Raw genomic sequence first — 23830 nt, 5'->3', positions numbered from 1 at the left:
TCACAGGAACAGAGATGAAGACTGACCAGGCAAGCAGGCGTGTCTAGGGGTGGCCAGAACAAAGCACCCTGAATGGGTGATTTACTCTCCCCTGGTTCTGGAAGCTAGAAGTTCAAGGTTGAGGTGTCTCAGTGGTGTTCCCTCTGAAGGGGGAAGTGAAGGCCCTTTGAGCATCTGGCAGTTCTCTGACCCTGGCTGCATCACCCCCTCTCCAGCGGCGTTCTCCCAGCCTCGGTGTCTGGGTCCACACTTCCCCTTGGATAAGAACACCAGCCATCCGTCCTGTGTTGGGGCCATCCCACCCCAGTCCCATCTGAACACCCATGTGCTCTCAAGGTGACCTGTCCACGTCCTGCTCAAGCGCAGCCCCTCCCCTCAGGGGTCCTGCTGAGGATGCTCTCAGCACAGCCTCCCCTGTGGGAAGCCCTTCCTCCCCAACAGTGTCCACCACCATCATGAACATGGCTCTCATCCATCCCAGGGCCCTGTCCCCCATGGCCAGACCCCTCGCTGCAGCCTCAGCTCTTCCTGCTCTGAAAGTCGTAGTTTTCCTGGATAGGCTGAGCAGTGGCCCCACATCCTAAAACCTGGGAACTTCCCTGGAATCAGGATCTTTTCAGATGTATTAAAGCTTAGGATGCAGCTGAGATCATGCTGCTGTGGGGTGCACCCCAAACCCAAGGATGGTTACCTTGTTCTACTTTTATTTTTTTTGGCCATGCTAATCTTAGTTCCCTAACTACAGATCAAACCTGCGTTCCCTGCACCCCTGCAATGGACGCATGAAGTCTTAAAACCACTGGACCACCAGGGAAGTCCTCAGGGATAGTGTCCTTGTAAGAGACAGAAAAGTTTGTGAGAAAAGGCAAAGCCTGGAGCCACTGGGGGCTGAGAGAAGCTGGAAGGCTGCTGCCCTGGGGCCTGAAATGCAGTCTGGCCACACCTGGATCCAGAACCAGGCGGGATCAATCCTTCATTTAGGCCCCAGGTCAGTGGTCCCATCCCAGCCACCCCAGCAGACAAGCTACCTTCTTGACCTGGCCTCCATCCCCTCACCTCCACCCGGTCCTGTGTCCCCTGTATCACCTCTGAGTCCAGGTTGCAGATCCCCTCCCCCAGGCCCACCTGGGCCACCCATCCTATCTGCAGCAGACACTGTTCATCCTCCAGGTGCTCCTGCCCACCAACCTGTGTCCCCCACACCAACGGGCAGCACAGCCCCCACAGCCTCCTCGTCTCACTTGTGGATACTCTGGGGGCAGCTGTGACGGAGCATGGCGGACTGCACCCACCCATGTATCCCCTCTAAGTTCGGGAGGGCAGAGGCCAAGATCAAGGGACCGCCTGCTGACCCTCAGCTTTTGGAGATCACAGCCAACCTGGGCTTATAGAGGCCTCACCCCAACTCTTCCTCCACTTTCATGTGGCCCCTCCCCACGTGTCTGTGTCTAAACACGCCCCCTTGTGAGGCCCAGTCCTGCTGCGTCAGGATCACCTGCTCCTGCACGACACTCCCTTAACCACCCCTGGAAGGATCCTGTTCCCAGTAAGTCCTGCTCTGAGATGTCGGGTCAGAACCGCATATGAACTTCGGGTTTCAGCATGCAACAGCCCCTATCAGCATGCAAAGGACCCCTACTTTGGGTCCTTTCTCTCTGGTCATCCGCTGCCCTCCCCCGGTGTCTGTGGAGTGACAGATGCACTGCCCCCATTCCGTGTCTACACGGGGTGTCCACTCTGCCACCAGGGCCCCCCGAGAGTCAGGTGAAGGCCCCTGCAGACCAAGCTGCTCCTACTCCAGCCGCTTCTGTCCTTGTGTCTTCTTCACACCAAGTGGTGCTGGTATTTCATTTTCTGCAAATTTCCTTTTTCAAGTGAAAGCTGTTGAGCGTGAAGAGAACATGACTGAAAGCAAACAAGGGAATGACCCCAGGGTGCAAGGATATGGCCGCCGGCTCCTCTGTGGTGGGTCAGGGCAGGGGCCCCAGGCAGGGCGGCTGGCAGCGTGGACAGGACTCGGCCCAGGTGCACAGCATGGTCCTGGTTTATCCCTCCCGAGGCCACAGGCACCAGGATCCATGGGAGGAAGGCCCTCAGAAAGCTCTCTTGGAGGCTCACCTGATGCACAAAGGATGTCTTTATTTCCTGGATATTTTCACGTAACAAAAACCACAATGCACAGTGAGGTGCGGGGGCGGGGTGGGTGCTGTGGGCGCACCCTACTACCGGCTCAGCGCCCATCAAAAGCAGCACCCCAGACAGGGGATGCTTGGCCCCACCAGGAGCGTGACGCTAACCTCATCACAGGAGGTGGCCTTGGGGATGTGAAGGAACCTGGTTTCCCTTCTGGGCCCCAGACCCCGGTGCTCTCGCAGCCGTGGCCACTTTCATGCACCACAGGGCATTCAGCAGGAGTAGCCAAGCAAGCAGGCATAGGGAGCAGCCTCGGGGAGAGACCCAGCGGCCAGTGGGACAGGAAGTACAGCTTGTCCCGAGAGCCGGGCGGCTGGGAGCCAAGGGGCAGTGTCAGGGCACCCGGGGCCTGGCCCACGAGGGCCGAGGACACTGGGAGGCGTCTCTGGCCCTTCCCCTCACAGAGGTGCTGGCTGCTTATGTGGGAAGGAGAGGGCAGGGATTCAGATTCCTAGTAAGGCACGGACTTATTGAGTCTCCCTCGTTCTTGTCCTTCAGGTTGGTGACTCCAGCTCCTGCCCCGCAGCAAGGGAAGGGCTCCACTCTCAAGAGATGCAGCTGTGTGCCATCTGTTTCCAGCGAGGCAAGCTGGCGGCTCCCTCCCCCTCTACCACAGGCTCTAATGAGGCTCTGCCTGAAGGTCCCAGTTCTGAGACCCCTCCATGGGACAAGCGTGGCCCCAGACAGGGAGGCTGGAGGCAAGCTGCCAAAGGACGACAGACAGAAGGGGAGCAGTAGTTCCTATCATGAGACTGAGGAGGTGAATCAGCCTCTGGGCCTCCCTGTGGGCTCGCCCACTAGAGGACCAGCCACTCACCACCCAGGCCCTCAGCCTCCCACCAGACACAGAACCCTGGTGCCTGGACAGCCTCCCTCTTCAAGTCACTGGGCCAGGAGCGACTGCCTGGACAGAGGCTGTGAGGGGTGGACCTGGGCTGGGCCCTTCTCCATGTCATCAGTTCTGAGAGGGGCGGCCTGGTCAGCCCCCTGCGACCCGGAGGGAGAGGGTGTGGCTGCAGCACAGTGGACGTCGCCATGGCAAACGGTGCTCCAGACTATGGGGGGGTATCCTGCCAGATGGCAGTGACCAGACAGCTTCCGGGCAGAGCTGCCGAGGAGACCTGCCTCAAGAATGAGATGAATGTGGGTTCGGGTCGCCGAGAGCCCCTGAGCTGCCCTCTGAGCTGCGGGGGGGCCTCACCAAACCCAAGGTGGTGGGAGTGGACGGTGAGGGGTAGGTGGGCTGGCGGCAGGTGGGCAGCAGGGCTGCTGGCTCCCCCTAAGGCCACTGGCCACCACTGGCCGGGTAACTGGGCACGGTGGGGTACTCGGGCAGGCTGTTCCCCGAGAAGTTGTTGAACTGGGCCTCCCTGGATGGCGGGTTCCTCCAGGTGCCCGTGCTCCACTCCGTCTGCGCCTTCTGGAAGCTCCCACCGGTCCCTCGGTAGATGCTGTGCACCTGCGGGGGTGAGGATGATGGTGGGGAGGCCACTCAGCTTGCGTGCAAGGAGGGGCTTTTCTTAACCGAGCATGACTAACATGACAACACTTGCAAGAACTTTAGAAAACGTGCAGAAGCTGAGGCGGGGGGCTCTGAGGGCCATGCCTACACGGTGACTGCTGCCGGCTTGTCCCCAAGGGTCTCCACTGTCCCAGCCGAGCCCAACACTCGGCACAAGTGCTTCTTCCAGGGAAGGGGCTCTTCTGGGGCAGGTCTGAGGCCTGGCGACTGCCTGGTGACTCCTCCCTCAGCCACATCAGACCCGGGACCCCCAGATCACCAAGGGGGTGACATCATTCTCTTCAATGATGTCCTCAGCAGAGGCCTAGGCGGATAGGCCACTGCCCTTGCACCGTCCAGGAAGCCGGGCTCCTCAGATGTGGGGCTGGGCTGTTTCTGGAAGTCTGGCAAATCCCGTAACTGAATTCATTTAACTTGAGGCTCCTGACCAGCAAACCTGACGGTACTGTCCTTTCCCACCAGAATTCGTCTTTCTTTCTTCCCAGTGAACTCCCAAACCTGGGATGGTGCAGGGGACCCCAACAGGGTGGCCCTACTCTGGGGAGCCTGCTTGGCTTGGAAGCCCCTCCCTTCTGCCCTGACACATCCCTGCCGGAACCACAGCCACCTTGTGTGGCCTTCATCCTGGCCTCTGGCCAAGTCTTCCAGGGTCTGTTCTGCACTGGTTATCCCCCAACCCCCTTCAATCGTCCACACAGTCAGGAGGCTTTGGAGGCAAACATGGGGGGAGCAAGTACCCCTCTGTCCTCCCAGACAGTCCCAGGACCAGCTGAACAGCCCAGGCCTGGAAACCTGAGAAACAGCTGGGACCCTGCAACAAGGAGGCTGGAGGGACCCAAAACCCAGGCTTCAGGAGTTGCTGGCCAGGCTGCAGCACAAGGCAGGTCCAGCCTCCCCAAGCAGGCTACCAGGCACATGGCCAAGAAGGTCACCCCAGGAAGGCTGGACAGGTGCACTGTCAGGCATCAGTCTCTATGTGGTCCCAGGACAACCCTCGTGTGGCCAATGCCCCAGACTACAGTGCACATGTTCCCACTGGTCCCTCAAGGCATCTGGAGCAGGGCCAGGGAGTGGCCATGACGGTACAGTCAGGGCCAGCCTTTCAAAGCCTGAGCGCTCAGTATGAGGGCAGTGCGATGGATGTGAATTTTCAGTTTTAGTTACTTTCACTTAATTTGGGTTTAACTGTAACCAGTAGCACGTGGCCAGTGGTGGCTGAATCAGCAGTGTGGACAACCCTCCAGGACACACATGCTGGGGGCTCCAGCAGACACCCAACCACCCCAGTGTGCAAGTGGTTACCCTTGGCCACACGGCGCTGTCTGCCCTCCTCCCTGGAAGTCTACGTGGGCAGGAAGGCAGGCAGTCGAAGGCCCAGATCGCAGAGAGTCTACCCTGCTGTCAGCACTCACTTCACTCGCCAGCGCTTGGCTTCTTGCTCCTAAAACAAGCCAGGACGAGTCCCAGGGCTGGGAGGTCAGAGAACAGGATGTGAGGGAGGAAGTGAAACATCCCGGGAGCTGGAGGACTCACCTTCATGATCATGACAGCCATCATGGCAGCCGACATGGAGAACATGATAGCTGGGAGCAGCATGACCACAGCGGCCCCGACGCTGGTCTGGAAGAAGCCAATGGCTGCCAGCCAACCACTGCAAGAGAAGAGAACATGTGCGGGAGCCAACAGGACCGTCAGATGGGCCCACTACCTCTCATATATAAAGAGCTCCAGCAAATCAACAAGAAAAAGGTAACCCGCCAGCAGAGACATGGGATTCTCATGAGGACTACCATGGAGCCAGTATACTTAGGGAGTGATGCTTAACCCACCCACAAAGACGTGCAAGTCAGACAGAGGTGTCGTTCTCACACCACTGTCCTGAAACATGTCGTGCAGAGGACAGAGAAACGAACCCTACTCTGTCAGTTTGGGCTGCGCCCTTTCTGGAGCACAATGGGGTCTGACCCATAACAAGGCTTAAACATTCATTTCCTTCTCCCTCAACTGTTTCACTCATCCAGTGTCTGTAACGAGGACAATCTGAGGATGATCTAAACATCCACTAGTTGGGCAAAGCATGAACATCAGTTACACTAAGAAGGTGTGAAAACAAGAGAAAGTTGAAGGTCTGGGGTAGATCCTGAGCCCGCACATGGAAGAACATGAATCTGGTGTCCAGGCAGGCCAGGGGTGGGGTGGGGGGGAGGCAGGAAATAGAGTTCTTTTGAGAATGTTTTTCTTAGTGAGTAACAAAACCACACAGCTCAGGAAGCTTAGAAAAACACACAATAGACACCTCTCTCCTGTCAACGCCACTCCCCAGCCCAGAGGGAACTGGCATCCCTCATCTGCTAGTTCACTTCCAGAGAGTTTACAGAAACATGTGTAGGGGATTCCCTGGGATCCAGGGGTTAGGACTCTGTGCTCTCACTGCCAGGACCCAGGTTCAATCCCCTGTTGAGGAACTAAGATTACACAAGTCACACAGCAAAAAAAAGATAAAGTGTGTGTGTGTGTGTGTGCACGTGCATGTGCACAGGCATACAACCTGCTGGACATGCACACACACACACACACACACACGTGGACAGGCCTCGCCCCTTTGTGAAGCCAGGAGGGACGTCCTCGCGTACAAATGCACACTGCTCTGCACTTTGAGGGAGTGTAAGCACAGCTGGGGGTCTGGGAAGATGACAGACCTGGAGATAAGGGGGATGGGACGAGGGTATAAGGTGTTCCCCCAGGGCCACCCAGCCAGGAGCTCAAGGGGCCAGAGCCAGGGAGATGCGGATGCAGCCTGCAAAGGCCAGGGGCAGGTCTGGGAGCTCTGATGAAGGTTCAAGAGTTACCATGTGGCCCAGAAATTCCACAGCCAGGCATCCACCAGAGAGAACTGAGAACACGTGTCCACACGGACAGGTGTACACAATGCACAGAAGAACCACCAGCAACAGCAGAAGGGCAGAGAACCCAAGAGTCCACCCACAACAAATGACACACACACTGCGTCCCATCAACTCAGCCACCAAAAGGGGCAAAACCCTGACACTCGCTACCGTGTGGACGGACCCTGCCAATACACTTGCTCGGTGAGAGGAGCAGACACAGAAGGACACAGAGGGTGTGAGTCCACTGATGGGAAACGTCCAGAACAGGCCGATCCACAGACACAGGGAGTGGGTTCCTGGTTGTTAGGGTATGAGCAAGGGACTGCTCACGGGGATGGGGCTTCACTTTGGGGTGGTGGAATGTTCTGAAACTGGAGAGAGTGATGAACCTACACCCTTGTAAACACACAGAACCACTGAGTCATGCACCTAAGCAGCTGCCTTTCTGGGCTGGGAAGGCACCTCAAGGAAGCCCCAACCGTGGAAAGGACTGGCGGTGGGGGCCCCAGTCACAGAGGGTGCACACTCCACCCCACCTGGAGTCCAATGTGGACCAACCACAAAGGCCAACTGTTAACAAGCCGCAGGGACCCCAAGGGGAAGGCCTGACATGGTAGCGCTGTGGGTGAGGGCACTGTGCCCACCACATCCGGTGGAGGCAAGGGCGTCAGACGGGTGGGGAGGCAGCTCGGGGTGGACACTCTACCCCAGATCCACAAACTGCGAAGAAGCCCCATGTGAACAGGTCACAAGCAGGCAGGACAGACAAGTCTGAGCCTCTGTGGTCACTGTTGCTTCCTAGTGTGAAGCAGCACTGTGGTCTTTTACACATAAGACGTCTCACAGGTTTTAAAAGGCCTTCTGAATGGACTGACAGGGAAGCGTTCACCCAGCGGATGGTGGAAGTCTGGGGCCAGCAGGGAGGGATGGATACCCAGGGCCCAGGACTGGCCAGGTGTCCCTGTAGCTCCACAGCAACCGTGGACCCCCATGCTGTCCACTACCCCCTGGAGGGGACTTGCGGGACTGTGGCCACCTGGACTGGAGCAGGTGGCTCTCTAGAAGGCCAGCCCTGCCAACCTGTGGGTTACATGAATTCGGACCCCTGGGACTTAAGATGAAAAGTTTGTTTCAAATCACTGAACATTTAATAATTCACTATAGCAGCAGCAGACACCTCATGTGTTAACGAGTGCTAAGTCACTTCAGTCGTGTCTGACTCTTTGTGACCCTATGGACTGTAGCCGCCAGGCTCCTCCGTCCATGGGATTCTCCAGGCAAGGATACTGGAGTGGGTTTCCATGCCTTCCTCCAGGGGATCTTCCCAACCCGGGGTTGGAACCCACCTCTTTAATGTCTCCGGCATGGGGCAGACGGGTTCTTTACCACTAGCGCCATCTGGGAAGCAATGGAAAATGCCTCTCCCAGATCGTGGGGCATGGCCCTTCCAGCTGCTCTCTGACCCCGGGGACACACAGCTGGACATGCCTGCCAGGTTCTCCTGGGGGCTGGGTGACTGGCACGAGAACCACTGTGAACGGGCTGCCAACCCGGCACCTCCCAGGATAGGGGGTTTACAAGAGCGATGAGCAGACTTCACCCTCGTCCAGCCATTGGCATTTTGGTGTCCTGGCCACAGTGTTCAGCCTGAGCTCACATCTGTCCTGCACATGACACATGTCCCCATGGCTGACCCCACAAGCTTACCACGCGCCCCATCCCGAGAACCCGACGGCCTGGATGATGGTCAAGATGAACTGGGCTCCGAAGATGAAGAAAAACGCCATGAAGTTGAAGGAGCTGTCGGATCTGGAGGGAAGCCAATGGCTTTGTTACCAATGCTGGAGGAGAGGGCGGGGCCGAGGAAGGGCCCAGGCCAACTGGGCAGGATAGCCCTGCCCCACCACACCTCCAGTTCCCGCCCCCAGGAGGAGGACAACCCTGACACGCTCCTCACCAGAAGGGGATTTAGGAGGCCCCACTACACCGAAGGACCTGCCGGTACCCTAAGGTCAATCTGATAGGTTCCTGGTGGGTTTGCGATGCCCTGCTGCCCTGGACAAAAGAGGCTGCGAGGGGCTCACATAGGGAGGTCAAGCAAGGGGAGACCTGGGATGGAGGAGGGCCGGGGACCTCGCGGCACAGGGCTGCTCCCGGGTTGCCCCCGAAGCTTTCGGGGGGTCCCCATTCTTACACACAGTTGCTGGAATCAGCTTGGGACCTGAAGCCACAGTGCCCCTTTCGCTTCAGCACAAGTGGACAGGTTTCTGGTTCTTGTCTCCAAAGGGCCCCAGGGGCCCCACCTGACTCCCACTGAGGGTCTGGGATTAGGGGCCACATGGAACAGACATAGCACACGCCTGAGTGCCGAGGGCAGGTTTGCGGTGAAAGCCACAGAGCAAGATTCACAGTAGCCAGAAGGGGGCAGCAACACCAACGCCATCCACAGATGATGGAGAAACACCACTTGGTTCCTGCACACATGGGAGCATCAGATACCCAAAGGGATGAAGCCCAGACACTCGCTACCATGTGGGTAGGGCCTGAGAACATGATGCTCAGTGAGAGAAGCAGACACAGAAGGACACGCAGAGTGATCCCACTGATGGGAAACGTCCAGAACAGGCAGATTCACAGACACAGAGAGTGGGTTCCTGGTTGTCAGAGGCTGAGGGGTTAGGATGGTGCTAATGGGGATGGGGTTTCTTGGTGGTTTGTTCTGGAGCTAGACATGCTGGCTGTCCAGTCTTGTATAAACACTAGAAACATCGAGCTGTTAAGCAGGTGAGCTGAGTGGTATGTACAATATGTCAACAAAGTCATTAACAAAACAGGGAGAGATGGATGTGGCTTGTGGACCCCAGTACACAGTGTCATCCAAATACGAGAGGCAGGCTCACACCCGGGCCAGGTGGCAGCTGCAGATCAGGGTACACCCCTCTCAGGACTTGGCCCGGAGGGGGGCGTGCACAGTGAGGTCACCTGCTGTTATTTCTGAGCCAAATGTCAACCCCAGACCCTCCCCAAGGGCCCCTGGAGGGTGGGAGCCACCCCAACTCACCGGAAGGCCTTGTAGGCAGGCCGGAACCAGCACACGTAGCCGCAGGGCGAGAAGAGGAGCAGCCAGAGCAGAGCCAGGCCAAAGTTAGCACCTGAGCCACCCGCGATCCACCAGGCCAGGCAGGCAACGAGGTTGACGCCCAGGGTGGCACAGTAGACTAGGGGAAGGAAGGAGAAAGAGGGCGCTGAATGGGACACCCCCTACTGCTGGGGTGTGGCTCCCATGAGCACAGAGACCTTGGGGCCAGAGAAGGGCCTGGGGGGCCCAGCTCTGTGCAGCTGCCCACCTGCTCCATCCACTCCGGACAGGAGCTCATCAGTGTGTGTACTCAGTTATGTCTGACTCTTTGCAACTCTATGGACTATAGTCCACCAGGCTCCTCTGTCCATGGGATTCTCTAGGCAAGAATACTGGAGTGGGTTGACATGCCCTCCTCCAGGGGCTCTTCCCAGCCCAGGACTGAACCCACATCTCCTGTGGCTTCCGCATTGGCAGGCAGGTTCTTTACCACTGAGCCATGAGAGAAGTTTGTCGGTAAGCTTTATTACTAAACCCTCAGGCTCCCACCCACCAAGCTCAAGACAAGTCCTGGGCCGGGCCTGTCCCGGGCCTGGGTCTCTGGGTGGTGCACCCCTCCCCCTGACTCACACAGCCACAGGCGGTAGATCCTCTTCACCAGGACCTGGTGCTCAATAGGGATTTCGTCAGAGAAGTTCTGGTAGAAGCAGGGCTTCAGAGGAATGAACTTGGGCAACGGGGGGAAGTTGTTCTCCTTTCCTGCAGGGACAGGGGTGCGGAAAAACTCACATTGCAGTCAGCTTGTAGTGGCCCTAGGGCTGTGCCCATCTGCTCCTGGGACCTGTGGATACATCACCTCATGGGGCAGAAGGGACTTTGCCAGAGGGATTAAGCTAAGGCCCCTGAGACGGGATGATCCTGGACTCTCTGGGGAACCCAGTGCCATCACAGGGTCCTTATGAAAGGGAAGGGGTTGGGTCAGAGGCAGAGAGACGGGAGATGCTGAGCCATTGGCTGTGAGGATGGAGGGAGGGGCCGCGAGTCAGGGATGCAGCACCTCTAGAAGCTGGAAAAGGGGGGAGCCGGTGCTCCCTGAGAGCCTCCAGAGGGACCAGCCCTTCCCACACCTGGATTTAGCCCTGTGGTACCCATGTGGGACTCCAGACCTCAGGACTGTCAGAGAACAAATTCTATTTACTTACTTATTTATGAACTTAGTTTCTGACCGCGCCACACAGCATGCAGGATCTTAGTTCCTCCACCTGGGATTGAACTCACACCCTCAGCACTGAAAGCAGGTAGTCCTAACCACTGGCCCTCCAGGGAAGTCCCAGGACAAATTTCTTTCAAGTATCTGAGTCTGTGGCAATTTCTTACGACAGTCACAGGGATACGTGAAGATTCAACAGCAGGGTCCACACATATCCACACTGTTGACTTCAGGGCAGGTTGTGGCACTTGGGACGTGGGAACCCCCTGGGGTTGCCATTACAAAGGACCACAGGCTGGGTGGCCTGATTGGACAGAGGTCTGTCCTGGCTCCGTTCTAGAGGCTGGACAATCAGATCCAGTGTCACAGGGCCACATTTCCCCCCGATGCTCTGGGCGCCCCAGGGTTATGAACCCGTCCCTCCAGCTCTGCCCCATCCTCCCTGCTTCCCTGTGTCTGTGCCCATGTCTCCTCCATCTTAGGATGTCAGTCCCACTGTTATCTCAGGGCCACCCTGCTCCAACATGACTTCATCTCACAGCCACACCTGCCATTAGGTCCTCTTCCTGGAGTCTGGACTCCATGGGGTTTTTGTTTTTGTTTTCTTGGCCTCACTGCGAGGCTTGTAAGATCTTAGTTCTCTGACCAGGGATGAACCCAGGCCCCCAGCAGTGGAAGCTCAGAGTCTTAACCACTGGACCACCAGGGAAGTCCTGGGACTTCCTGTTTTCCAACATGGAACACTTCCGTCTTACATGTGGGGCCCAGGGGCCGAGCTCATCTCTGTATGGTCCCTTTAGCACCTGTGCCACCTTGGTGGGCAGTGGACAGACTTCATAGCACAGTAACAAAGTGCTGCCCAGAGCTGCCCACTTGGGCTCCATGTCCGAGCAACTACACAGGTGCCCCCTGGGCTCTGCTGGCTGGGCCAGATGCTCACTGTGCGGACTTGTCACCCTGTTGTCCAATCCAGTGGCCAGAGCAGCCCCGACTCCCATCCCAGGAGGAGAGCGAGGCTGTGCCCCTCCTGGGGTCACAGTGTGCTCAGCCGCCCGGGGAACTTTCCAGATGGCCAGAGAAGCCAGGATCCCCCACTGCGGGGCGCGGGTGGGACTCACCTGACATTTCCGCTGCGAAGACAGGGTGGGAGTGGAAGCCTGCAGCCACCTGGAGGGGAGACAGGCACAGTCAGGGGGTCTCTACAGCTGCAGGGCGACCCCAACACCACCTGCGGATCCAGGGGCCACTGCAGTTACTGCCCTAACTACCAGAGCATCCAAAGGGGTCTCTGGGCTCTTGGCTCAAGGCCAACCCAGCCCCACATGTGACCCCAGTCACCACCTCGTGTCAGAGCCCTCCACCCCCACCCCAGGCAGCTTGCCACTGATGTGGGGGAGGCATCTGGGTGGAGGGTCCCAGTGACCCACCACTACTGCCCTCCTGCCCGTCCTCCCCCAACTCCCCCACAAAAGTGAACGTGTTAGTCACCCAACCCCCAAACTTTCCCTTTGTCCACGGATGGCTCTGCACACTTCCTATGGCCACAAAGTCTCCGAGTCACCAAAAACTGAGTCCACACTCATTGCAGTGTGACCTCAGGCAAGTTACACAACCTCTCTGGTCCATGGCTTTTGCCCCTATGAGCTTTGCAAGGCCAAGGACCCCACTGCAACCCAATTGAAATGCCTGGGGACAGGCCAGGCACCCAGCGACCCTGCCCAGGAGCCCGTGTCATGGAGCAGCCCCTCAGAGGAGGCACCACAGAGGTGCCAGTTGCACAAGGACCTAGGAGGCAGACATTACCTTCTCCAGGAAGCGGGGCAGGCAACGTGGCCACACCTGGTACCCAACCAGCACAGCTGAGCTTGAACAGCCCCCAGCACTGGGCACTGGAGCAGGTGCAGAGCCCCTTGGAGGGGGTCCAAGGGAAGGATCCAATGACTGAGAGTCTCCGGGTCCACCCCCGGCCCCCAGCTCAGAGAGGGCCTCCCCTGGGACCTGGAGCCTGGCCCAGCCCAGCCCTCCTGTCGCAGGCCCCACCGGCCATCCACCACTCTGGCTCCAGCAGACCCTCTACCTGCCCAGCCCCCATAGGCAAGGAGTAGCCCTGGGACGGGGGCTCAAGGCATGGATGTCTCAGGGGCCTGCAGCACACACATTTGCTGCTCAGAGTCCTGCACACATGGGTTCCAGGACTAACCACTCCAGGGCAGGCAGACCCCCACCGGCCCCTCCAGGGACCCTCTGGGCACCTGGGAAGGATGGGAGACTGATACACTCAGCAATATCCAGGCTGATGGGCCCTCTCCTTAGGCTCTAGCCATAGCCATCCAGACTCTGGGGCCCCTCCCTGACTATACTCCACTCAGCAGCTCACCTCCCCACGCAAATCCAGGTATCAGAGACAATGGCCACCCTGACCCAGGGACTCTCGGCCACCGGGGCCTCATGCCTTTGTTAACAGACACCAACCTGGTTTAAGTTGTTTATTTTCACGTCAAAGCTGTTCCCTGACACCTGAGAAAAGGGGACACAACGCTTGTGACCCCAGGGGCCCACCTGGGTCTGAAGGTGCCCAGCTACTCAGTCAGCTGGACCCCCACTCCGCCCAACTTTGAGGAAGACCGTGTCCAGAAAGGGACGCCCCCCATGTGCCAGCAGAAATAGCATGAGTGTCCATGAGTTGAGACCGGGCAAAAGCCCCTGGCGATGTGAGGAATGCTAAGGAGGGTCCAGGCCAGCACCTATGCCTTGGCGTCCAGCCCGTCGGGGTCCAGTTGGCGGCACTGGGCCTCCAGGATGCCGCGGAAGGCCTGGAAGCGGTGGTTGAGGTCAGGCCGGGCATGCAGGCGGAAGCGGGTACCGAGTGCACCGTCAGGCGAGGGCGCCCCATAAAAGACACGCCGCACCCGAGAGTGGACCAGGGCCATGGCGCACATGGCGCAGGGCTCGCGGGTGATGTACAGGTCATAGCCGGTGCACACGTAGGGCAGCCCGTCCTCGTCTTCGTCCAGCTTGCGCACAGAGCCGGCGCGGACAGCCGGCGCGAAGGAGCAGGCAGGGTGGGGCGCCAGGTTGTAGGCACCGCAGCCCTGGCCTCGAGCCACCAGGTCAATGCACACCATGGCAGCGTGCAGCAGGGGGCTGGCAGCGCTGCTGCAGTCGTGGCCCGTGGCCAGCACGCGGCCTGAGGCTGGATCCACCACCACCGCACCCACAGCCCTCAAGCCCTTCGAGGCTGCCTGCTGCGCGGCCCACACGGCCCGCTCCATGTGGGCCTGCATTGCAGCCCGCTCCTGTGCCGAGAAGAGGCATCCAGCCAGGGCTCGGGTCACCTGCCTATCCTCGTGAAAAGTCGTGGGCCAGTGAGTGCGTGCCTCCTCGAACTGGCTCCTGGTCAGGGGCGGCCGCACAGGCACAGGCACCAGGAAGGGCTGCCCCAGGCCACGGGTGTCCACATCCGGCCTCGGGAGGAGCTCGGCCAGCGATCGCGAGTCCCGGGCTGGCCCCGCCAGGCACAGCAGCATTTCCAGCGAGTGTGGGCGGCGGGGTCAGGGCTGGGCCGCACCCTCTTGAGGTGAGGCTGCGCAGGCAGCGGATGGACTGCTGACACCTCCTTGAGGAGGCGTGAGGTCTGGCTCTTGTCCAGGACGGGTGCAGCATAGGCCAGCACCAGCTCCACAGCCCCAGATTGCTGCTCTGACAGAACCGGGAGGGCTTGCCACGGCGGTTCTTGCTCGGGACTCCCAGCCTTTGCATCTCTGCGCAGCTCCATGACGCTCGGGGCGGGGTCCGTCCTCAGTGGGGCTCTGACTGTGGGAGACAGAGACCGGAGCAGGGCATCATCCTGGGCCGTGGAGGGGCCTGGCGAGCTGGAGGGGTCGTCCCAGGACTGTGCCACGTCTGCAGGCTCGTCCCACTGAGCAAAAGGCACCAGCTGTCGTGCTCTCACTCACATCTTACTAACGCCGTGTTTGCACAGAGTTTAAACCGCCCTTGTCTGGGTGTCTTTTCTGTCCCCCCTTTTTTTTACCGAGAAATGCCATGAGCAAAAATGCACACTGGATCCCAGAGACTTAATACAAAAGAGAAAACTAACTGTATCGTTAAGTCTCTTTCTGTATTCCACGGACACAGACCAACTCACTACACCACTTTATTCAAAGGCCTTGAGATCCTTGGCTCTTCTTATCCTTGGGGGCCCTGGACCCAGTTCCCCATGGATGCTGAGGGATGGCTGTGTTGACTACATGGCTGAAGTGGGGATACTCTACATGTCTCAGGTTAAATAAACGTATGATTAAGGTTAAGTTCAACCGTTTCTTTGTAGTTTCCCAAAACGTGGCTTCTACACACTTCATGTCATGTACACGTCTCGTGTTATATTCCTACTGGTTAGGGCTGCCCTGGATGAGAGCAGAAATGGGCCACAGATGACCTTCACGTGGCTCCAGGGGAGCTCTGTTCCATGGCTGCAGAGCCCGATGCCCTGGCGGTATCTGGGATTGGACCAACCCCTCCCACCTCTTTCCCATGGACGAAGTGTGCTGAGACCATGTAACAGCCTGCCCCTTACTGCTTCAATGCAGCCTACTCATCACTCCTCAGCCCATGGGCCCTGCAGAGGGCACGGGAGGTCCTCACCAACCACTCCAGCAAACACACAGTGTGGCTGGGGGCCCCTGGGGTACCCAGGACGCCAGGGCCAGGTCAGGCCCTGAGGAGGGTCCTGGGCGTGCTGGCTGTAAATCCACTCCCAGCACACACCGTGCCCAAGGCAAAATGGCCCCCACAGCCTGCTCTAGGCCACAAAAGGCCCCACTGTCTCCTGGGCAAGACAGACACAGTCCTGTTTGTCCCTCCAAGACTGCAACCTCTGTCTGACCGAAACAAAACAAGTGACAGAGACAGGAGGCTGGCCTCGGACTGCTGCTGGTGGGGCTGCCATCCTCCAGGGAGGAAATAAAAACCACCAGGAGGCCACCATCTGGCCCAGTGACCCCACTCCCAGGTGCAGGCCCAGGAGAACTGAAACACATGTCCACACAGCCATCCACACGCACGTGTTCACAGCAGCATGACTCCCAACAGCAAAAGGTGGCTGCAGGCCCATGTGTTTACTGAAAGATAAACACATAAACACCAGGTGGTCCCCCCGCACACAGGAGCGTCCCTCAGCCATGGAGAGGAGAGAAGCCCTGACACTCACTGCCTCATGAACAGACCCGGAGAACATGATGCTCAGTGAGAGAAGCAGACACAGGACACGCAGGGTGTGATCCCACTGGTGGGAAACGTCCAGAACAGGCCGATCCACAGACACAGAGAGTGGGTTCCTGGTTGTCAGGGGCTGGGAGGTGGGGGGATGGGGGGGTCTGCTCCTGGAGACAGGCTTCCTATTGGAAGACAGAATGTTCTCGAACTAGACAGAGGTAATGGTCATATAATACACTAAATACACTAAAAAACACTAAAAAGTATGCTTTATGTGGGTGATCCCCACACTATGTGAACCGTATCCTAGTAAAGCTGCTGTTCTTTCTGGCGGCGGTGGGGAAATCTGGCAGTCACCAGGGCATGCGTGCTTGCTTAATCCATCAGTCATGTTGGACTTTTTGTGATCCCACAGAATGTAGCCCACCAGACTCCTCTGTCCAGGGGATTTCCCAGACAAGAATACTAGAGTGGGTTGCCATGTCCTTCTCCAGGGGATCTTCCCGACCCAGGGATCAAATGGGCATCTCCTGCACTGGCAGGTGGACTGTATACCCACTGAGCCACCAGGGTCACAGCACACCTCTAACACGGCCCAGACCTCGTGACTGCTGCCAGTGCTGAAACCGCTCCCTGTCTTCACTCCTGCAAATGGGCTCCCCAACTCCCCTCATGACCGGGACGGAGGCTGCAGGGCTCGTCCCTTTCCAGAGGTCAAGGGACTTGCCCAGGGCCACGTGCCTGGGAGGGCAGAGCTGCGGCCAGGTGGCCAACAGCTCCCAACTCTGCCTTCTGAGCCCCGTGGTGGGGGAGGGGCTTTACAGATGAGACACAGGTTCCTCCAGGGTGACACACCCAGACTGGGAGCTGCAGCCCACCCAGAAATGGCCCCCACGCCCAGTGATTTGCTTAAATGAACCCCGGGGACCTCAGCATGCTGGGAGGCTTATCTGTTCCTCTTTTCCTCCTCAAAACCACATGTCCACCCTGCCTGTGAGCACCCCCTCATCCACCCCAACTCTGGTCACCCCACTGCCCCACCCTGTCCAAGTGCCCTGCATGCGCACCCCCTGACACACACACACACACACACACACACACACACACACTGCCCCACACCCTCCCTGCTGTGCACTTGGCTGCTCCACCCAGCTCAGGCCCTTCCCTGGGTGTGTCTACCTCCCGCTGTCCACAGCTAGGGCACCTCCTAAAGGTTCCTGTGCTCCAATGGGGTGGAGGCCAGCCCCCTCCACAATTGTTTATATTTATGGTTGGAGCTTCTGTGGCTGGCACCCACTGTCAGGGCCATGTAAGGCTCAATGGTGTGGGGAAGGTCCAGGAGGGTCCAGGAGACCAGGGAGCTGGGACCCCCCAACAGCCAGTCCCCTCACTGGGTGCCGGGGCCTGAAGCCCAGAAGGCATCAAGAACATGGGGCTTATTCAGTGAGCTGAGGCAGCCTCTGCAACCAGAGGTAGGGGCCTTATCTCACCCCTGGGTGTGTCCGGGCCCTGCCCACGTTCTCCTGGCTGAGACCAGGCCTTAGGCCCAGGACAAGCTTCCCCCTCAGTAAAATGGGATCCACCACCACCCTGGCTGGGACAGAAAGTGAGAAAATCCATGAGGCTGGGCCCACCCCAGGGCACAGCTCTTCTCAGGAGCCAGTGCCCTGCGAAGGGCAGATTCCAGGAGGGTCCTCGGAGGCAGTGACCCACAGCTGGACCTGGAAAGCAGGTGAAGCAGGGTGGGGAGCCCTGAGCAGAAGGAACACCCAGTGTTGGAGTCTTGGACTCTTGAACAGTCGAGGCGGCGATGGCTTCAAATATGGTATCCAGAACTTGGCCCCGTGGAAGGGGGAAGGTGCATTAATGTCCACATCTGACAAGCTCCCCAACAAAGCAGGGTCCCCAGATAACATGCAGCATACCCCGCTAAGCGTGAACCCACATGAGCAGATGATTTCTGATTTATGTTAATAAATGTGTCTCATGGAACCTTTGCAATACTTTTATACTACTAATACATATATATATGTGCATGTATTTGTTGTTTACACAAAATTCTAATTTAATGGGGCAACCTGCCTGGTTATTTGCAAAACCTAGCCACCCTACCAGCAGGCCTTTGTGCACGAAAAATCGAGAACCATGCGCATGTCGGGTGTGGCAGACCCAAGGCCAGAATTTTAAAAAGCCTTGAAAACTCACACTTCCCTTAAGTATCAGCAAAGATTATCAATTTTTAGGGCTTCCCAAGTGGTTCAGTGGTAAACAATCCGCCTGTCAATGCAGGAGATGCGGGTTTGATCCCTGCGTCGGGAAAATCTCTTGGAGAAGGAAATGGCAACCCATTCAAGTATCCTAGCCTGGGAAATCCCATGGACAGAGGAACCTGAGGGCCACAATCCATGGGGTCGGAGAGTGGGACACAACTGAGAGACTGAGCGCGCGCACAAACAAGACGTACAGAAAGACTGGGGGTTTCGCCCTAAGCGGGCGGAAAGCTTGTAAACGGACAGCGCGGAGGTACAAGGGTGACCAAGACGACCAAAGGCCTGAACACAGTGGAAGCAGTTAGGACACGGGGTCTCCAAAACGGACGGCAGGGGCGAGCGCACGCGCAGAAGGACGACGGGCGCCGAAAGAGGGGTCCCAAAAACCTGGCCGCCCCGCGCGCACGCGCACATGCGCCCCTCCCCGCGTTCGCCCGATGCGCGCGCACGAACCTGGTCCAGTTGGCGCCCCCGCCTTGCTCCCCGCGCCGCTGGCGCCCCTCCGCAGGCGCGCCCCCTGCCCTCGCCCTCCTCGCCTTCCGCGGGAGCCTGGGTCGTAAAAGCCCGAGACCCCGGGGCTGTGTGCTTACCTGAGGAGACAGGCGGAAGCGCTGCGCTTCACCAAGTCTTAGCAACCAGCCCGCCTGCTCCGCCTCTGCCACCGCCTGGAGCCTCGGGGCACGACGGGAGCGTAGTTCCAGGGGCGGAGTCGGCGCGAGGCGGAGGCGAGGCCGGGACTACAATCCCCACAAGGCCGCGCGCACCACCGACTCATTCCACCCCTTTCTTGAGCGCGGCTGCTGTGACCCGCAGGAGAGTGAGGCGAGCTCTAAGTTAAGGGTTCGAGACCCAGCAGGGCGGCAGGAAAAGTTGGACCCTGGGAGTCTTTTGGGAAATCAGCTGAGTGAAGATACTGAGGCATAGGGGTTCAGGCCACGTGCTTCAGTCACTCCCAAAGTGCAGTTTGCTGCTGCCACGTGGCTCCAGAGATCCTGACCCCACAGACCTGGTTAAGGTCGGCTTCCAGTTCTGGTTGGGGCCCCAGCCGACCCCGGCCTTATTTTCTCATCTCTGCAGTAGACGAAGAGGATCTGTTGACACTCCTATGCAAAACTTGCTAATTTTATGAGCAAATCCAGTTATTCATTCTAATTAGAGATTAAAACCAGAGCGTCTCAACAAGGGGCAGTTTGTCCCTCCACTCCCAGGGGTGGTTACGTGGTGGCTACGCCGGGGGTGAGGGTGGGAGGTCCTCGCATCAAACCTAGGATGTCGCTGAACAAGTGAAAGTGGCTCAGTCATGTCCAACTCTTTGCGACCCCATGGTCTATACAGTGAGTGGAATTCTCCAGGCCAGAATACTGCAGTGCTGCAGTGGGTAGCTTTTCCCTTCTCCAGGGGATTTTCCTGATCCAGGAATGGAATTGGGGTCTCTTGCATTGCTGGCGGATTCTTTACCAGGTGAGCCACAAGGGAAGCCCAAGAACACTGGAGTGGATAGCCTATCCCTTCTCCAGGAGTTTTTCCGGACCCAGGAATCGAACCGGGGTCTCCTGCATTGCAGGCGGATTCTTTACCAACTGAGCTATCAGGGAGGCCTTACAATGCATGCTGCTGCTGCTAAATCGCTTCAAGTCGTGTCCGACTCTGTGCAACTCCATAGATGGCAGCCCACCAGGCTCCCCCGTCCCTGGGATTTTCCAGGCAAGAATACTGGAGTGGGTTGCCATTTCCTTCACCAGGATGCCCCCAAATCAGCCTCCCCAATTGTCCACAATGCAGGCTTTAAAGACCTTGGTTTAACCGCACTGCTAAACAAGGAGAAAAATTTGGATTTGATAAAAAGGATCCTGAAGAGGGGAATTTTCATTCTTTCTATTTTTTTCCCCTGCTCCCCTCCTTCAAAAACCAAAGAATCAAAAAACAAACAAGGAATCCTCTGGCAAGATACGTCCAATGTCTGGAAGCTGGTGGCTGGAGGAGAGAACCCTCCTCCTGTAGTCCCCACCGCAGCCCAGCTCCTCAACCCTACAGGGCCCTGAGAGTCCATCCTCTGTGTTTCTCCTCTTAATTTGCAAAGCATTGCCTGGTGTCCCGCTCTATTCCTACGTGAAACCGCATCGGGGGAAGCCATTCTACTTGAAGCTAGTTACTCTCTCTTTTTCTTTTCTCAATTAAAACTTAGATTGATGTGTGCTTTTAACTTAAAAACAAACAAACAAACAAAGACATCGTTCCATCCCTGGATGGCCCACTCAAGATAGCCAAAAGTTCCTGTCTAGCTTTTTTTTTTTTTTGCCACAACATGCAGCTTGTGGGATCTTAGTTCCCCAACCAGGGATTGAACCTGGACCTTTGGCAGTAAAAGCAGGAGTCCTAACCAGTGAACCTAGGGAATTCCCTGCTGATTTTTAAAAATTGCTCTTTAATTAGTATTTCGTTAAAAGCAATGCCTAGAGTTTTGCATCTAAAAAGTGGATGTCTTCAACCTATTTTTCTGCTTGTTTTAAATTTCTCAAAATGCAAAAACACACAAATAGGGATTTAAATGGCACAGCTGCTATGCAAAACATTGTGACAGCTCTTCAAAAAGTTAAACATGGACTTACCCCAAAATATAGCAATTCCATGTCTGAGTATAGACAGGAAAGAGTGGAAAGCAGGGACTTGAATGGGTACTTGCACAGTCATGTTCGTAGTAGGATTATCCACAATAGACCAAGGATGGAAACAGCTCAAATGTCCATCATCAGATGAATAGAGGAACAAAATGTGGTCCATCTAATGGAATATTATTCAGCCACGAAAAGGATGGAGATTCTGACACCTGCTACAACGTGGCTGAACCTTGAGGACATGAGGCTCAGAGAAGCAGACACAGAAGGACACACACTGTCTGATTCCACTCATGGGAAGTCCCTAGAGGAGTCAAATGCACAGAGACAGGAAGTAGATGGTGGGGCCAAGGTCTGGGAGAGGGGATGAGAAGTGCCTGCTAATGGGTATGGTGTTTCCTTTTGGGGTGATAAAGATGTTCCACAATTAGAGACTTCCCTGGTGGTCCAGTGGTTAAGACGCTGCACTTGCAGTGCCAAGGCCAGCAGTTTGATTCCTGGTTGGGGAACTGGAATCACAAATGCTGTGTGGTATGACCAAGAAAGTTTTTTAAAATAAAGATGTTCCACAATTAGATAGAATTGACAGTTATACACATTGTGGATGTACCTTCTCTACCACCAAACTGTACCAAATTGGTGAATTTTTTGTTGTGTGAAATTCTCCTAAAAACAAGAACAACATAAAAGAGAGGAAAAGAAACGGTCCTTGACTTCCTACCTCCTCCTGCCTTCTTTTCCTTGCAGGACAAAGACAGGCAAGATTTCTGAGGTCCTCTCTCCACAGCCTGACAGCTGCTGGCTGGCCCCCACCCACCTATCTGCCTGCAGGGTCCCCCTGTCCACAGTGATTGGTTTGGGGAATGATCTTGTGACTCAAGTTGGACCAATGAGAGTCAGCCTGGAGACTGTCAGAAATATTAATATAAGCAGAGTCACTCATGGTTCCTTAGGGTGAAAGCCTGGAGCTGCCAGGAGTTATCTTTTGCCACCCCACAGTTGATCTTGTCTAGGAGGAAGCCACAGCAGAGGAGGGCAGATCCTAGAAAGAGAAGTCCATGCCTTAACAACATTGTTTAAGCACCTTGATCCAGCCGTACCTAATCAGTACACCCTTGGTCTTTCCTGTGGATTTGATTTGGGTTTGTGTGCGTTTGTGTGTGAGGCACTTTTTTATTTATTTTTATTAATTCTTATTGGAATATAGTTGCTTTACAATGTTGTGCTAATTTCTACTGTACAGCAAAGTGAATCAACTGTACACATACATATATCCCCTCTTTTTTGTATTTCCTTCCCTTTCGGAGAAGGCAATGGCACCCTACTCCAGTACTCTTGCCTGGAAAATCCCATGGATGGATGAGCCTGGGAGGCTGCAGTCCATGGGGTCGCTGAGGGTCGGACATGACTGAACGACTTCACTTTCACTTTTCACTTTCATGCATTGGAGAAGGAAATGGCAACCCACTCCAGTGTTCTTGCCTGGAGAATCCCAGGGAGGGGGCATCCTGGTGGGCTGCCATCTATGGGGTCGCACAGAAGTGCAACACGACTGAAGTGACTCAGCAGCAGCAGCAGCATACAATAGGTTCTCATTAGTTATGTATTTTATACATAGTATCAATAATGTATATATGTCAATCTCAACCTCCCAATTCATGCCACTCCCCACTTGGTATCCATACATTTCCTTTCTTTCTTTTTTTTTTGAGTCATACTTCAGGCTTTTGAAAATCAAGAGTTTCAGCTCCTAGTGTTCCTTTGGTTTTGACATGGTCCTTCATCCAGCACATCCGACAGGTAATGTGACCCTCAAAACACAATGGCAGATTAGTGTCCAGCACTGAAAGGTAGTAAAACCATGGAATCGGTTCCCAAACTGTAAGCTTAACAGCAGCAGATTGCACCCTGGAGTTAGTCAGAAGCCTGGTCAGCTGCCAGTCATTAGCCTTTCTCCTCTGCAGGGCAGGCAGTCGACAAATGTGTCCTGGGGGAAGAGAGGCTTCCCTCCAAGCCACCCTATCTCTGTGGGGCTGGGGCCAAAGTCAACATTTCTTGTGCCAAGTTGTGTGGCTTGTGTGTATCTGGCTCTTCATCCTGTTGACTTTCTGAGGTTGCTATGGGCATCTGTATGGGACCCAGGTCCTTCCCGCCTCTGTGGGGATCTTCCTGGAGATGGGTTGAGGGGGCTGCCTTCAGCTCCCCAGGGAAGGCAGATTAAAGCTGCGAGAGCCTGGAGGGAAAGTTGCCAGCCCCTGCTTCCCAGGGGTTACAGGACACTCAGCAAGTGAATCCTTACCTAGTTACCCAGGTTCTAAGAGGGCTCCGTGACTATTACACACACACAAGATCAGCCACCTGTCGTTGTTTAATAACTAAGTCATGTCCAGCTCTTTGTGACCCCAAGGACTGCAGCACATCAGGTTTCCCTGTCCTTCACTATCTCCCAGAGTCTGCTTAAACTCATGTCCATTGAGTCAGTGATGCCCTACAACCATCTCATTCTTTGTCTCCCCTTTCTCCTCCTGCCCTCAATCTTTCCCAGCATCAGGGTCTTTTCCAATGAGTTGGCTCTTCACATCAGGTGGCCAAAGTATTGCAGCTTCAGCAACAGTCCTTCCAAAGAATATTTAGGGTTGATTTCCCTTAAGATTGATTGGTTTGATCTCCTTGCAGTCCAAGGGACTCTCAAGAGGTTTCTCTGGCACCACAACTCAAAAGCATCAGTTCTTCACCACTTTGTCTCCTTTATGGTCCAACTCTCACAGCCGTACATGACTACCGGAAAAATCATAGCTTTGACACCAGCCATCTGTCATCTGGCAATTTCCCAAGCCCG

General features: G+C 56.3%; 2 protein-coding genes across 4 annotated transcripts; both read right to left on the bottom strand.

Moving 5' to 3' along the window:
* Nucleotides 1-2119: 2119 nt before the first annotated feature.
* On the bottom strand, nucleotides 2120-19055 carry SCAMP4 (secretory carrier membrane protein 4). 3 transcript variants are annotated; one of them, XM_005890433.2, is made up of 7 exons: nucleotides 18967-19055; nucleotides 12011-12059; nucleotides 10313-10441; nucleotides 9665-9821; nucleotides 8311-8412; nucleotides 5249-5366; nucleotides 2120-3652 (listed from the first exon to the last, which is right to left on the bottom strand). In XM_005890433.2, the coding sequence occupies exons 2-7, from the start codon at nucleotides 12015-12017 to the stop codon at nucleotides 3473-3475; spliced, it is 693 nt and encodes a 230-aa protein (XP_005890495.1). In that variant the 5' UTR covers nucleotides 12018-12059; nucleotides 18967-19055; the 3' UTR covers nucleotides 2120-3472. The 3 variants fall into 3 exon arrangements, with proteins under 3 accessions (XP_005890495.1, XP_070230428.1, XP_070230429.1); XM_070374327.1 differs by lacking the exon at nucleotides 18967-19055 and adding an exon at nucleotides 18830-18959; XM_070374328.1 differs by lacking the exon at nucleotides 18967-19055 and adding an exon at nucleotides 13365-13448.
* Nucleotides 12010-18814, bottom strand: ADAT3 (adenosine deaminase tRNA specific 3). Its single transcript, XM_070374326.1, is given in 4 exon segments — nucleotides 12010-12059; nucleotides 13452-14436; nucleotides 14439-14700; nucleotides 14703-18814. Coding segments are annotated over 3 exon segments (1098 nt in total). The 5' UTR covers nucleotides 14739-18814; the 3' UTR covers nucleotides 12010-12059; nucleotides 13452-13636.
* Nucleotides 19056-23830: the final 4775 nt, after the last annotated feature.

The sequence above is a fragment of the Bos mutus genome, chromosome 7, assembly GCF_027580195.1.
Source record: "Bos mutus isolate GX-2022 chromosome 7, NWIPB_WYAK_1.1, whole genome shotgun sequence".
NCBI lineage: Eukaryota > Metazoa > Chordata > Mammalia > Artiodactyla > Bovidae > Bos > Bos mutus.
Note: the sequence above shows the minus strand (reverse complement) of the source record. Positions and strands in the feature narration are given on the sequence as shown.

Coding starts and splice junctions, on each gene's coding strand:
- SCAMP4 (XM_005890433.2), bottom strand. Junction 9,822..10,312: donor GATCTACCGCCTGTGGCTGT/GTGAGTCAGGGG, acceptor TCCTTCCCCTAG/TCTACTGTGCCACCCTGGGC. Junction 3,653..5,248: donor TGGCTGTCATGATCATGAAG/GTGAGTCCTCCA, acceptor TCACCCCCGCAG/GTGCACAGCATCTACCGAGG.